General features: G+C 46.0%; 1 protein-coding gene across 1 annotated transcript in view; it reads left to right on the forward strand.

Annotated features, from left to right (window-relative positions):
• The first annotated feature begins 13,301 nt into the window (after positions 1–13,301).
• LOC123152726 (protein-L-isoaspartate O-methyltransferase-like) overlaps positions 13,302–13,624 on the forward strand; it is a 3,560-nt gene continuing 3,237 nt past the window's right edge. Inside the window, exon 1 of the mRNA XM_044572206.1 lies at positions 13,302–13,543. Within this exon, the coding sequence (XP_044428141.1) occupies positions 13,361–13,543 (183 nt within the window). The 5' untranslated portion in view covers positions 13,302–13,360. The remainder of the gene's footprint in view (positions 13,544–13,624) is intronic.

Consider the following 13,624-nt stretch of genomic DNA (forward strand, 5'->3'; position numbering starts at 1 on the left):
ACCATATCCCCCCGCTCACTACTCGGCCACACACGCCATCTTCTTCGCTCGCCCGCCCGAATCCACTTCCCTGTTGGCTTGCAGGCATCGAAAAGCCCAATCACTCAGCGCCCTAAAAGACCCTATGGCAGAACCGACTGACACGTAGAGCGGCGATTGGAATTCCCTCCCCAATGTTCTCTTGGAGCAGATCTGTAATCGTATGAACCTGCTTAGCACCGTCCATCTGGCCGCATGCTCGGTGTCTTTGTACTGTCTACTCATCTGCAACCGGCCGGCTCTTTTTAGGACACCCTGCTTGCTGATGCCCGATCCTCGCAGGTTGCCCAGACACCGACTTGCCGATCCTATGGAGGTTGCCGTGGTGCCCCTCGACATGCTACCACTACACGTCCACCTGTCCTTCATGCACGACCACTACTGGGCGGGCATGAAGGCCAATTGGATTGTCCTCGTCCACCAATTCGGTAGTCCATGGCGTCTTGTGGATATCTACACCCAGCGAGAGATCACCCTTCCATCGTTGGATACCGCCACCATCGAGCCTCGCGGCCCGCCGAACACTCCTGCCTACTACGCACGAGAGGCCTCGAGCTTTTGGCTCGACCTCTGTTTGCTGAAAGTTGTAATCTGTGAAGTTCCCACACCATCAGAAGAACACATGGATTACAAGCTCGTTGCCTTGTTCAACATGGGATTAGTCTATCTGGAATCCGGTCGCCATACATGGTTATGACTCATCGTCAATCCTGTTGAGGCAACATTTCTGTCTGATGCTATAGTGCATGATGGCATCGTTTACGCGGTCGACACACAGATGGCTGCCTATACTGGTGGGATCTATCGTCGTGTAATTTTCTATCTCATATCATCTTTACCTTATGAATATGACTGCCTGTTCATTGTTACAAATTTAGAATAGATAGTATGTCTATAACCACATCATTGCTATATGTTCCTCTCATTTCCTAGATTTTTATGACCACACATGTTATTGTTAGAGTTGATATTAGAACAATTGGCATCTAATGATTGTTAGAATAGATATTATGAGCATAACCTCATGATTGCTATATGTTACTCTCATTTCCAAGATTTCTATAACAACACATGTTATTGCTTAGAGTTGATATGAGAACAGTAGTAAGTGCTATGGTAGAATATGAGTAGGCCCTGTCATAGCTGTTTTCCTCTCATTGTTACATGATGTTTGAACCATGACAAATTGCTAGAATATGAAAGCCATTGGGTTATTTTTTAAAAACTTGGGGTATGATTATGACCACGACATTGCAATTCTCTGTCTATGATATGTGTCACTGTTATAATAATCTTAGTTCCACACATACTCTGAACATGATTCTTTATTTTTGTCCTTTTGGTCTCTAATTTGAATTGTTGCAGCAGATGCAAATGTGCTGGCCTTCATGCTTCTAGGACCTGGAATCATACCAGCCGATGGGTGGTGGTTTATCGCTCGTTCAGGTGACGACGGTCATTGATGCTCATTCGCACATACCAAATTGACCAAACCATTACATCAAACCACATGCAGTACAATGCCTGGGGCATTCGTGACATTGATGGCTATGGCTGCTTCGTGTTCGAGAAAGATCCCAGCTCCGTTGGGCCAGGTGTATTCAACTGGAGGCGGGTTTACAGCCTCAGCAACCACTCCATGTTCCTTGGGCTCAATTATCCGATCATCCAACCAATCATCGATCATATCACCGACGATGATTACCGTGCTATGCAACTTCCATTCGCCAGGGGGAACTATGTTTACACATCATACCATGGGTTTCATGAATCACCATATCCAGAGATTCGTCAACACAGCTTGTTGCCAGGTAATCTTCAGTGTGTGAAAGGCATCAAGCTTCCATGCGATGGATGGCTTTTGCAAACCCGACATGCGGCGATATGGTTCATGCCAACAGCAAATATGCACAACTTGATTTGTACTGATATCTAGACTGAGCCATGTATCCTACTGCTGTAGCACGACCCTATTTTGTTGGATATTGTGTACTATTGTTAGTTTGAAGCACTCCTCTGGTTTGAAGGATAGATACCTTTCTAGGATCAAGTGCATCCTAACTCACTTGCGTAGGATGTACTAATAATGATGATGGAGATGTTGTGCAGAAGCCACACACACACACACACACACACACACACACACACACACACATATATATATATATATATATCAATTAGGCTTCAAGTGTGTACTTGTTAGTTGAACCTATGGTTAAAATGTGACACTAAATACGACTAGTAAGTAGTACAGTAGCAGTAGTAGTATACGTCGGTCAAATTATTCATCATGTCCACACATTGAATTGACTTGACAACACGCTGTGCGTGAGGTGACACAAGAATCCCGGCGGCGTGTTCAGGTATTGTGGACTTCAGATTTGGAGTACCACTTATCTGTCAAAACCTTTCATCATTCACTTAAAACAGTTGATTGATCATACATTGAGTACCATATAACTGAATTAACCGATGCAAGTCCAAGAAGGATTGGCCAGTGCTGCCGGCTGGCGTCAAGTTTGATCCCAGGGATCAGGAGCTGATCGAGCACCTTGAGGCCAAAGTGAGTGCCGACAGCGCGAGATCTCACCCTCTCATCGATTTGTTCATACCAACCATCGACAGCGAGCACGACATATGCTACATCCATCGTGAGAAACTTCCAGGTAAGACACCGATCGGCCGTCTACTTGCACAAACATATTCCTTTGTTTGTAGCTCTATTTTTCTTTTTAGACACAGACCTAGCAAAGCAATTACAATTTGACAGTTAATAAAAAGTGAAACAAGTGACTGCAACATGCCAAAGATGTTATGAAAATGCCAACTATGTACACTAAAACATGTATTCGACAATACTGTAGGTATCACACTGAGTGGCCTAAGCAAGCATTTCTTCTAGCGCAATTCCAGGGCATTCAGAAGGGGCATGTGGACGCATCGCAAGATACAGTCAGAGGTCGACATGCACGCGATGTGGCACAAGACCAGCAATACCTTGCTGGTAATGGTCAACGGCCAGCAGACGGGCAACAAAAAGGTTATGGTGCTGCACACCAACAAGAACTTCAACCAGCAGATGACCAATTGGGTGATGCACCAGTACCACCTCGGGGCCCTAGAGCAAGAGAAGGAGCGGGAGTTGGTCCTCTGCAAGATTTTCTACCAGACGAGCATTAGGGCCAGAAGTAAAAAGATTATAAGTTAGTTTGGTATTGGTACTTGTACTACCTTGTCGTCCGCAAGCTGGTATTGTTGTTAACGATCTTTCGGTATGAACTTGGCATTTGCTTCCAACCGTCATGTCGAGGGTCGACGTGGATATAAAGCTGAATCATTTGTTTCAAAATAAATTTTCATGCACCTGATTTTTATTTGATGGGTAGCATAAGCACCTGCCGTTCGAATTCCCAGTTCTCCAATTTTTTCGAAACAAGTGCATGCACTTATTATCACGATGAAAAAACAATATACCTGCTGCATCCCAGTTATCAGTCTATACTTGCAGAATTCTCTCGTTTATTGAGCAAGTATATTGTTTTTACAGGTCGAGCAAGTTTCAACTAGGCTATAGACTGCCCAGGCTTGGTTTTATTTTAACAGGCCCAGCCTATAATGACAACGGGGCACAAAGATCCAGCAGGTATCTACTGGCCTCTGGCCCGCCAGCGTTAGTTATATTTTGTCTTACAACATCCGCAGGCAGTTTTTTTTTACCGAATCAAACACACATCCCAGTTCTATTTTCCTCTTGAAACGCCATGTCCTACTTCTGTTTTTTAATCTCTACCTATAGTTTTACTAGTTCATATACACGTATCATTATATTGAAAATACATAAAGTTCCATTTTCATATTTACATCCTTATTTTTGTTGTTGTTTTCCCTTCCAACGCTTATTTTTTTACCACTGGTTTTCCCTTAAACCAACTCAATTGTCCCACGTCTTATTTTCTTAGAAAAACAAAACATTTTTTTTGGCAAATCAATAAGTTCTTAAAAAATGTTTATCATTTCAAGATTACAACAGTTCAGACTCCACCGAAATATGCAAAATAAGGTTGAACTTTTTGACCGTGGTCCTGGGCAGAAAATGAGCCGTAATAAATTACTTAAGAATTAGCAAATGGGTTGCAAATTATTAAAAAAAATAGCAAATGGGATCTATCTTGTCTGCAACAGATTTGGAGGCTGACTTGTGGGCCTACTAAGTTCATGCGTACATAAGGTTTCTCAAAGAAAGAAACTTAGTCAACAATCGACTCTACCAGCATCAGACCGTTAGATGTCAATCTAACGGCAATCGTGCTTCTTTAGTCTCTGATCTTCTTGCTCCAGCCACCCAAACCAGCGCCGGCGGAACCGCCTGCTCCCGCCTTCCATGGTCGGCTGTGCTGTCGGGCAAGCCTCACGACCCCACCATACTCGCATCCCTGGCCTCTCTATCCCTCTATTCACCCACACCTCCTATTATTTTCCAGCGACCGCAGCCAAACTAGTCAACCCTCGTACTCCCCACCACGTGGGCAGCCACTGTCGTGTCTTCCCCGACTCCATGTCGTTTCCTTTGTAGGCCTTGCCGTCATCCAGCGCCCTGGTGCTCTCGGCGCGGCATGGTCAACGTGGTCAACGAACGACATCCATCGAAAGTAGACTGTACATGGAGAGGCTGACAGCTGGTTCCACAACCGCACACAAGGAAATGCCTCCTTATTAAGCGCAAAATAATGATTCCTCCACCTGACATCTAGGACCCACCAGAAGGGCCTCTGTATTTCGTGAAAAAAAACGTTCCCGCCGCTGACAGCTCGGACCCACCAGCTATATCTTCGCACGCAAGGAAGTGCTTCATTATTACGCACAAAAAAGTGAATACTCCCGCTGCTAGCTGGGACCCACCATATGGGAGGCTGACTTGTGGGCCTACTAAGTTGACATGGACGGAGGGCTCTGTCAACTTAGTCAATATGAACAATTCTAGCTCCAGTGACCATACGATGTCTATCCAACGGTCATAGTGCTTCTTCAACCTCTGGTCTTCTTGCTCCAGCTGCCCAAAGCGGCGCCGATTGTGCCGCATGCTCCTGCCTCCTGTGGCCGGCTGTGCTGCCATGGAGGCATCACTGCCCCCTACTATTCCCACTGCTGGCCAGGCCCTGCGGCGACGGAAGCCTCACACCACAGCTGAATCAGTGAACCCTCATACTCCTCTCCGCACGGGCATCCACTGCCGCATCTTCCCCGGCTCCGTGTTGTCCGCTTCCTAGGCCTCGCCTCGTCCACCGCCCTGGTGCTGTCGGCATGGCGTGGTGAACGTGGTCAAGGAATGACTTCCATCGAAAGAGTACTAAACATGGAGAGGCTGACAGCTGGGTCCACGGCTGCAGCAAGGAAGTGCCTCCTTATTACGCGTAAAATAATTATTCCTCCACCTGACAGCAGGGACCCATCGGATAGGCCACGGTATTTCGCAGAAAAAACGTTTCCCCCCTGACTGCTGGGACCCACCAGCTACATCTTCGGACGCAAGGAAGTGCTTGATAGTGGGGAACCATCTGATCGAAGCGTATGTAGAGTTGTCATTCTGGTCGTGAACGTGTACGTACATACTGGTCGATCAGTCTGTCTGCAGGCTGCAGCGATGAACCGTGGCCGTGTAAGGAAGGGCACGTGTTGTAGTAGAGGCACACACGTGTCGTAGTAGAGGCACACACGTGTCATAGTAGAGGCGCGCACGTAGCATGCCACGCAGTCCCGTTAATATCGTGTACATGTATGTACAACGGCGGGGGTGCAAGAAAGTAAATCTAGCCACGTACGTACATACGAGTGGGGTCTCGAACGCCTACTCACGCATACGTATGGCCATGGCTCGTGTACATGGCTGGATCGGAACGGATAAACTGCGTCGTCGTCGTGTTCATGGGGAGGCAATGGAATCCGCCATGTTCATCGGGAGGCAATGGAATACGTCGTGTTCATCGGGTGCCAACCGGCTTGGACGGAACAGCCGATCGAAACGAGGCCTGGCATACCATAGAACAGAGGAAACGGCCTTGTCTTCGACCAGCCATGGTCAGAACGGGATCCTGTTCATCACGAGGGGTCTGGCATACCGCAAAATGGAGGAAACATACTTCTCTTGGACCTCCTATGGTCAAAACGGGAACCTGTTGATCGGGAGGGGTGTGGCGTACCGCAAAATGGAGCAAACGGACTTGTGTTGGAGCGCTACGGTCGAAACGGGGGTCCTATTCATCGGGAGGGGTGTGGCGTACTGCAAAATGGGACTCCACGGGATACTGTTCATCTCCATCGTCGACCTCCTCCAACCTCCACGGGCTACTGTTCATCCACCATCGACCTCCTCCAGCCTCCACCTGTGACTATTCATCCACGGGCTCCTGTTCATCCAGACTCCACCTCTCCTCCACCGGCTACTATTCAACTAGCTCTCTCCACGGGGTCCTGTTCAACCACCCCTCCACTGGCTACTGTTCATCCAGCTCTCCACCGGCTACTGTTCAACCAGCCCTCCACGGGGTCCTGTTCATCCAGCCCTCCACGGGGTCCTGTTCATCCACCCCCAACCGGCTCGATCGGGGTCCTGTTCATCCAGCGGCAATGGCCTCTACTACCATGGTGTCCTGTTCATCCAACCCCCACCGGGAACTGTTCATCCAAACCCCCAACAACACTCACTGTTCATCCAGAGGCAACATCGATCGGCTTCAGTTAGCAGCAGTGTGGCGAAGGAATCGCTCGATCGGGTTCAGTTAACAGCCATCGATCGATCACACGGGTTTAGTAACATGTAGTCTGTAGTGCAATCGCTCGGGTTCAGTAGGCGAACACCTCGCTCGGGTTCAGTTAGAGCCCAACACCTCGCACCCACGCGCATACGTGTACGAGAGAAACGTGCATTGCTCTGCCCGACCACCCACCGTAACTGGGAACTCCCGGATATTTTCCTCGCCCTCGCTTCTAGCACGGATTTTTCGTCATGGACGGCCCATAGAATGTCATGCAGCTGCGTCTCCGGCCCGCCTAGGACGAAAATCCCATTTTTTTCATGATTTTTTGTCATAGAAGTAGGAGCCCACCACAACTATGATGATACTAGGTTTTGTCACAATTGTCATCATAGAAGTGCGATAAGCATGACATAATTTTTTTTGTTCGGCCCAAAATGTCACAGATGTATCTTTTTTTGTAGTGGAGGGCGGCGGGCCATTGCCGGAGAGGGAGTGGCAACCTGAGAAGCACTATAAAAAACACTTCCATGATGATACGTGTTTGTCACAGTAGGTCATGTTTTCTGTCATGCATGTACATCCATGACGATTTTATGACAGAATCAAGATAGTCATACCTGTGCTGTCGTAGAAGTGTTCCATGACATTACCAAAATTATCATCACGGAAGTGTCCACTTCCATGACGATAAATCACGCATCATAGAAGTGCTTTCGTCAAGGGTGACTGACACGTGGCATCCACTGTAACGGATCACCGTTAAGCTACCGGGTCCGGTTTTGGATCCGATAACCCGCTAACAGCCACGACCAATGCCGATTTTCAACGTGTAAAATTGTTATTGGCTGGAGGAAACATGTGTTGGTTCACTGTTGGGACAGATGTCATCCATTCATTGGACAGGAGGCGCCTATGATATGTCGACACGAGGCACGACCCAACAGAGGCCCATTTCGGTGAAAAGGCCGGCCCGTTTGACTTGGTCAAAAGGTAATGGGCTGACCCACGGAAAGTTTGTTAATGACATGTTCGTATATAGCCCATTTACGACCCGCTAACTCACGGCCCGTTACGGCCTATCGGAATTAGGCCCAGTAGCTTCATCTGGGCTGTCCAATATGATTCCAGCCCGTTGTAACTTCCGCCCCATGTATGGCCCATGATGTCTTTTGGCCCATACGAGGCCATTTGTAACTCTTGGCCCATTAACGACCCATGGTGAATCTGGCCCACAATGAACAGTGTAACGCTTTATACCCAATAACGACCGATTATTCCATTGGGCCGTTTCCATCCCGTGTTATCTTTCGGCCTTCTCAGGGCCCATTTATTCTTGTGCTTATTTCCAGCATTCAGTTACTTACGGCCCGTTACTGGCCTTTTCTGCTTGTGGGCCAAACTTAGCCTGTGGTTACAATCGGCCCGTTTGCGGCCCGTTAATCTGTTGGGCCGTTTTCATAGCGTCATCAAATACGGCCGATTAACGACGGCCCGTTATGGTCGGCCCATGAACAAACGATTCCAAATCTAGCCCGTTTTACGGCCCATAATGCGGTATGTTATTGGCCCATGTTTGGCCGATCAATCATATGGCCCGTAGAAGGCCCATTGATGCTATGGCCCATAGAAGGCCCATTGTTTATACGACCCTTAGAAGGCCAATTGTTTATATGACCCTTAGGAGGCCCATGGTAACTACAGTAAATATGTAGCCCATGGTTATTGTGGCCTAGTTTTAAAAAATAGGTTATTGCGGCCACTAGCAAACCGCGGAAAAAGAACTGCACTGACTACAAGCAGACAAATAAACAAGACAACAAGGAAATAAATATGCAAGCAACTTACGCTAGGTTATCACGGCTATTACACATATTACATCCACTGGGCATCAAAGTTCTCCACCAGTGCAAATATAGGGAAGAAAGCCGCATATCATATACACTGGTTGTCAAATTTGGCGACCAGTGAAGACAAACGCCGCAGAAAAACAAGTCCAGAACTGAAACCACTTCACAAGAGCTCAAGAAACAATATCCTGGGTACACATAATGCTGGCAAGAATCTTAGCAAGCTTATTAACTTTCTCTTGTTTGGCGCTTAAATCCTCCAGTGCTTGCTGTTGCACTAGAAAGTATGCATCTGAATTCTGCAAGGACTTCCTCAGTTCTTCAGCTTCCTGTCGCAGCACATCTGATCGATGTCTTTCAACTTGAAGTTGTGACTCAAGAAGACGAACCAATTCAGGCAGCGAGTTCGAAGAGCTTGTGCCAGTAGTAGTGGCCAGTAACTCGAACACTACATCAGGACAGGACTTTTGGGTTTTCTCACTCTTGTCAAGATAGTTTTTATTAGCTTTCTTGGAGACCAACAAGGATGTCTCACTATCTTGAACCTTATCTGCATTACTTCCTTTACCATTGCATAATGGGGTACTATTCTCCAATATTTTGTCCGCATTCTAAAAGAGAAACAAGCAGACACATCACAGGTTTACCACGTTGTATATGAAACTCATTTTGGTAAATCAGTTCAGTAGTAAAGTGGACAGGATTACAACATGAAACAAACATATATCTATGTACCAGGGTCACTTTATGATCTATATCATTCTAGTTTTTGTTGCCTAATCAAGATAGAGACACAATTCAAATAAAATTTGTTCAAGACAAAGCTGAATAGATAGAATATAAGTGTGGGAAACTATAGAGCAATAACACCACTTGTAATGTGCATGACATGAGAACATAAATGTTTATTCAATTGAAACTGAAATCAATATAGAGCAAGTTACAACAGCAAACCAGTTAAAGAAACAGGTTTAAAACATACCTGTTGTGCCATTAGAGTTTCAATTCCATCCTTCAAATTTGAAAATAGTTGGTATGAGTAAATACAGTGATGCAAGAGCAAAGGAATATGAACCATAGCTCCAGAACCCGACTTGAGGACAATTCTTCTTCTCCTTTAAGCGTTGAGTTGGGATTCAGAGTGGTGGTCCTAGTGCTTTGGGCACTGCGGTTCCCTTACTAACAGCTCGTGTTTGGGTGCTCTGTGGTGGATACAGTGCTGTGTCAACTAGAACTAGGTTACTATCTGCCGGGGTTGGGGTTAGAAGGGGTGTAGCTAGTTCTCTGTCCAACTGGGTAGGGGTACAATCTGTGAGAGTCTGGGTTATGTGTGGTTTGGCTGGTTCTTGGGCAAGTACAACCGTGGTTCTATCTGCATCAACTGGTAGCACTATCTTTTCTGAAGACCGTGTTGTTACTCCCTTAGATACTACCATCACCTTCTCCAATTCAAATGGCTGATAAACAAGAAAAGTAATTGAATGTACAGACATTGTATGATAGACAGGTGCAACGGATAGTGGGGAATAAAAGAGGGCATGAAATAATTCACAGTTATGTTGTCTAACCAAACAAGATAGCATGACACAATTTCACATATATGATGCCTAACTAAACAGGATAGCATGACACAATTTCACATTATGATGGCTAACTAAAAACGATGGAAAGACATAGTTCAAAATATGATGACTATGTAAACAGGATGACATGATATAACTATATAATGTGTTTATTAAATAGGTTGGCATGCCATAATTCACATACATGCCGCCTATGGAAACATGATAGCATGATATAATTCACGGATAGAATGACATAATTCGAAATATGATGACTGTAAACACTAAACAGGATGAGATGATATAACTATATGATGTCTTTATTAAATGGGTTGCCATGCCATAATTCAGATAGATGTTGTGTATGTAAACATGATGGCATGATATAATTCAAATATATAATTTATATAGTAAGCAAGTAAGCATATGGCAATCCATATATGATGTAAAAACTAAGCAATGCAAGACAACATGCATGACATGGGTAATATAACCCAGCCAAGTTTGAGCATAGACCTCAGGGGGGAAATAGGACTGGTCATCAGTCTCTGAATCCTCCTCTGAGGAGCTCTCTGTAACTAGCAAGATGTCTGCTTCAACAGGTAGCACTGTTTGCTCTGAATACCTTGTTTTCACTCCAAATACTTCCATCACCGCTTCAAATGGCTGATGCACAGGAATAGTAGTGGAATATACATACGTTGTCGACAAATGGAACACGTAATACACAAGAATGATAGCATGGTATAATTCACATATATGATGATTGGCTAAACAACATGGCATTGCATAATTCACATATATAATGCCTTTACAACAAGATAGCATTGCATAATTCACATATATAATGTCTTGCAACAAGATGGCAATGCATAATTCACATATATGGTAATTAGACACTAAACAGGTGGCATTCACATAAAGCATGTCTAAAATAATCAAATGACACAGCAATGCAAGACACCATACGCATGATATGAGCAACATAACCCTACCAAGTTAGAGCATACACCTCAGGGGGGATAGGACTGGTCATCTATCTCTGAATCCTCCTCCGAGGAGCTATTCGTAACCAGCGAGATATGCGCTTCGTCAGATAGCACAGTCTGCTCTAAAGAGCTTGTTTTCACTCCAGAATTTTCCATCACTGTGGCAAATGGCTGATGCACACGAAGAGTAGTTGAATGTACTAATCTGGAGTTGTTTTATATTTATATATGTTGTTGTTGCAGATTATTTTGTTATATGTGTTGTGATTCAGACCGCCCTGCCACACGGCATGCACATTTTCAATGTTTAAATTGTGTGAAAGTAGGCACCTCGGGATTGATATTATGCGGAGGATGCTAGATCTTCATAGTGTGGATCCCGGGGTGCTATAATGGGTGTTAGGATGGAGACAACCATGACATCATGACAAACAATACATTGACACAATAAGAAGGTGACCACATAGATGTGGCATGGCCCACCAAATCACGCATCACTAGGTCTACAGCCACGTAGCCAAAGAAGGGGAAGATTGGAAGGATAGAGATCAACCTGGATACATGGTGTCAAAGCCAAAGGATTAGTGGAAGAACTACACACGCCAGAAATGACCAAAAGATAAGCAGTCCTGATCAACCCCGGGAGGATGAGGCAACAGTGGGGGACACTTAAATTGTGATTGATAGGAAGTCAGAGCGCTAGATCCCGAGGGAAGGACGAGGAGCACCGAAAACACAATGACGATTCAACCCAACAATGCTTAACCGTTACCTGCAGTCGAGTGGGTAATTACTCTATTAGGGGACAAGAATGGGCCAGTTTAAATGCCCATGTTGAAGATGTTGAGTCAAATACGTTACCCAGCACATAAGACGGTGACGGGGATGGGGTAGCACTACCGTGCCCGTTACCCGCCTTACCCGTGAAGGCCTTACATGTGATCCCTAAATCAACAAACTTCGGGCAATTCTTGCAGATACCCACCCAAATTTCTACCCATCCCTGCCATCTGGCCAAAACTGCCCAAAGAAAATCCTGACCTAGCCACAACATACACCCCAAAAGGCCTCACATGTTGTTTATTGGGCTAAAATAATGTTTTTTTCTAATGAAATGTTGCTGAATGTTTCTACTGATTAAGGGCATGGGTTTCCCTAGAGGGCTGAAAACCCTGACTGGACGGGGATGCAAAATTTATTATTCCCGTGGGACGGGATGGGGACGGGGATGGGCATGGGGATCATGTCATGTGAACAGGGATGGGAGTCCAATACCCGCCCAGGTAATCCCCATTGCCAGCTTGAACAACGAGGTCGTGAGCATGCGCCAGTTGAGGACCAAGGGGAGGCAGAGTGCCAGATTCGACAGCAATACAAAGGGATTCGACCAAGGAACGATCGAATGTAGGTGGGGAGGCATTGCCACCATGCGACGAAGAATAACTACCAAATTTGAAGGTCACAACCGAGGGAAGAATGGCTGGAATATTCGTTGACGCAGCGGTCAAATTTGAACCAACGACCAAGGGGACTCGAATAGGCACGCCATCGACCATGAGGGCAGTGAGTGGACTGGAGCACCGCGATAAGGCCGGCCATGGACACCGATGGCGATGAGGAGAAGAGGACGCGAGAGGATGGGGATTGCTTTCTAGGTGGATGTGTGGTGCATCGGCCTCGCCGCCGCCGTTAGCCATGTTGGCTTAGCCCAACGGTGGTGGAGAGGGGGGGAAAGAGGAGAGGGTGGCAGGGTTTGTTGGTGTGGAGCAGAAACAACTCTTTTTTAAAACAAAAGCTCAGGAAAAAAAATGACATATTGAAAACGCAGATACGGATATGCATGTGCGTGGAAATATTTAAAAAATTCCTGCAAAAAATATATTTTGAAAAAGTTTATTGCAGTATGCAAGATGTGGGATTGAGGAATTTTTGCCCTTGGGAATGGAAATTCAAGAAAATTTGTTTTTTAGGCGTTCTTTTTTTCTCGAACGACCTTATTATGGCCTATGCAGTGTCGTCACGGGCCCATATAAGCCCAAAGTCATGGGGCCATTCCAGCCCAATCATTCGCCAAGCCAAGCTGTGATATAGAAGAGATGAGCAAGAATTTCTCAATAAAAAAAAGATGAGCAATATTATTCTTAAATAAAAAGAAAAAAGAAGAAGAGATGAGCAAGAGGCGAGCCATCCTGTTGTTACGGGAAAGATTCCGGTCCTGTTTCCTGGCGCACCGCGGCGACCGGCCGACGAACATCCACCGCCTCCAAGCCGCCTCTCCTCACTGCAGCAGCGTAGCGACTTCTTCCTCCAGCTGCAGAGCCTCTCCGCATCAAGAGTTCCTCGCCATGGAGGTACAACGCTCCATCTTCTCCTGTTTCTCCTCGCCCCGCTCCGTAAGTTCTTCCTGGAATCGTCTGATTGCGCTGTAGCTG

The sequence above is a fragment of the Triticum aestivum genome, chromosome 7A, assembly GCF_018294505.1.
Source record: "Triticum aestivum cultivar Chinese Spring chromosome 7A, IWGSC CS RefSeq v2.1, whole genome shotgun sequence".
Taxonomy (NCBI): domain Eukaryota; kingdom Viridiplantae; phylum Streptophyta; class Magnoliopsida; order Poales; family Poaceae; genus Triticum; species Triticum aestivum.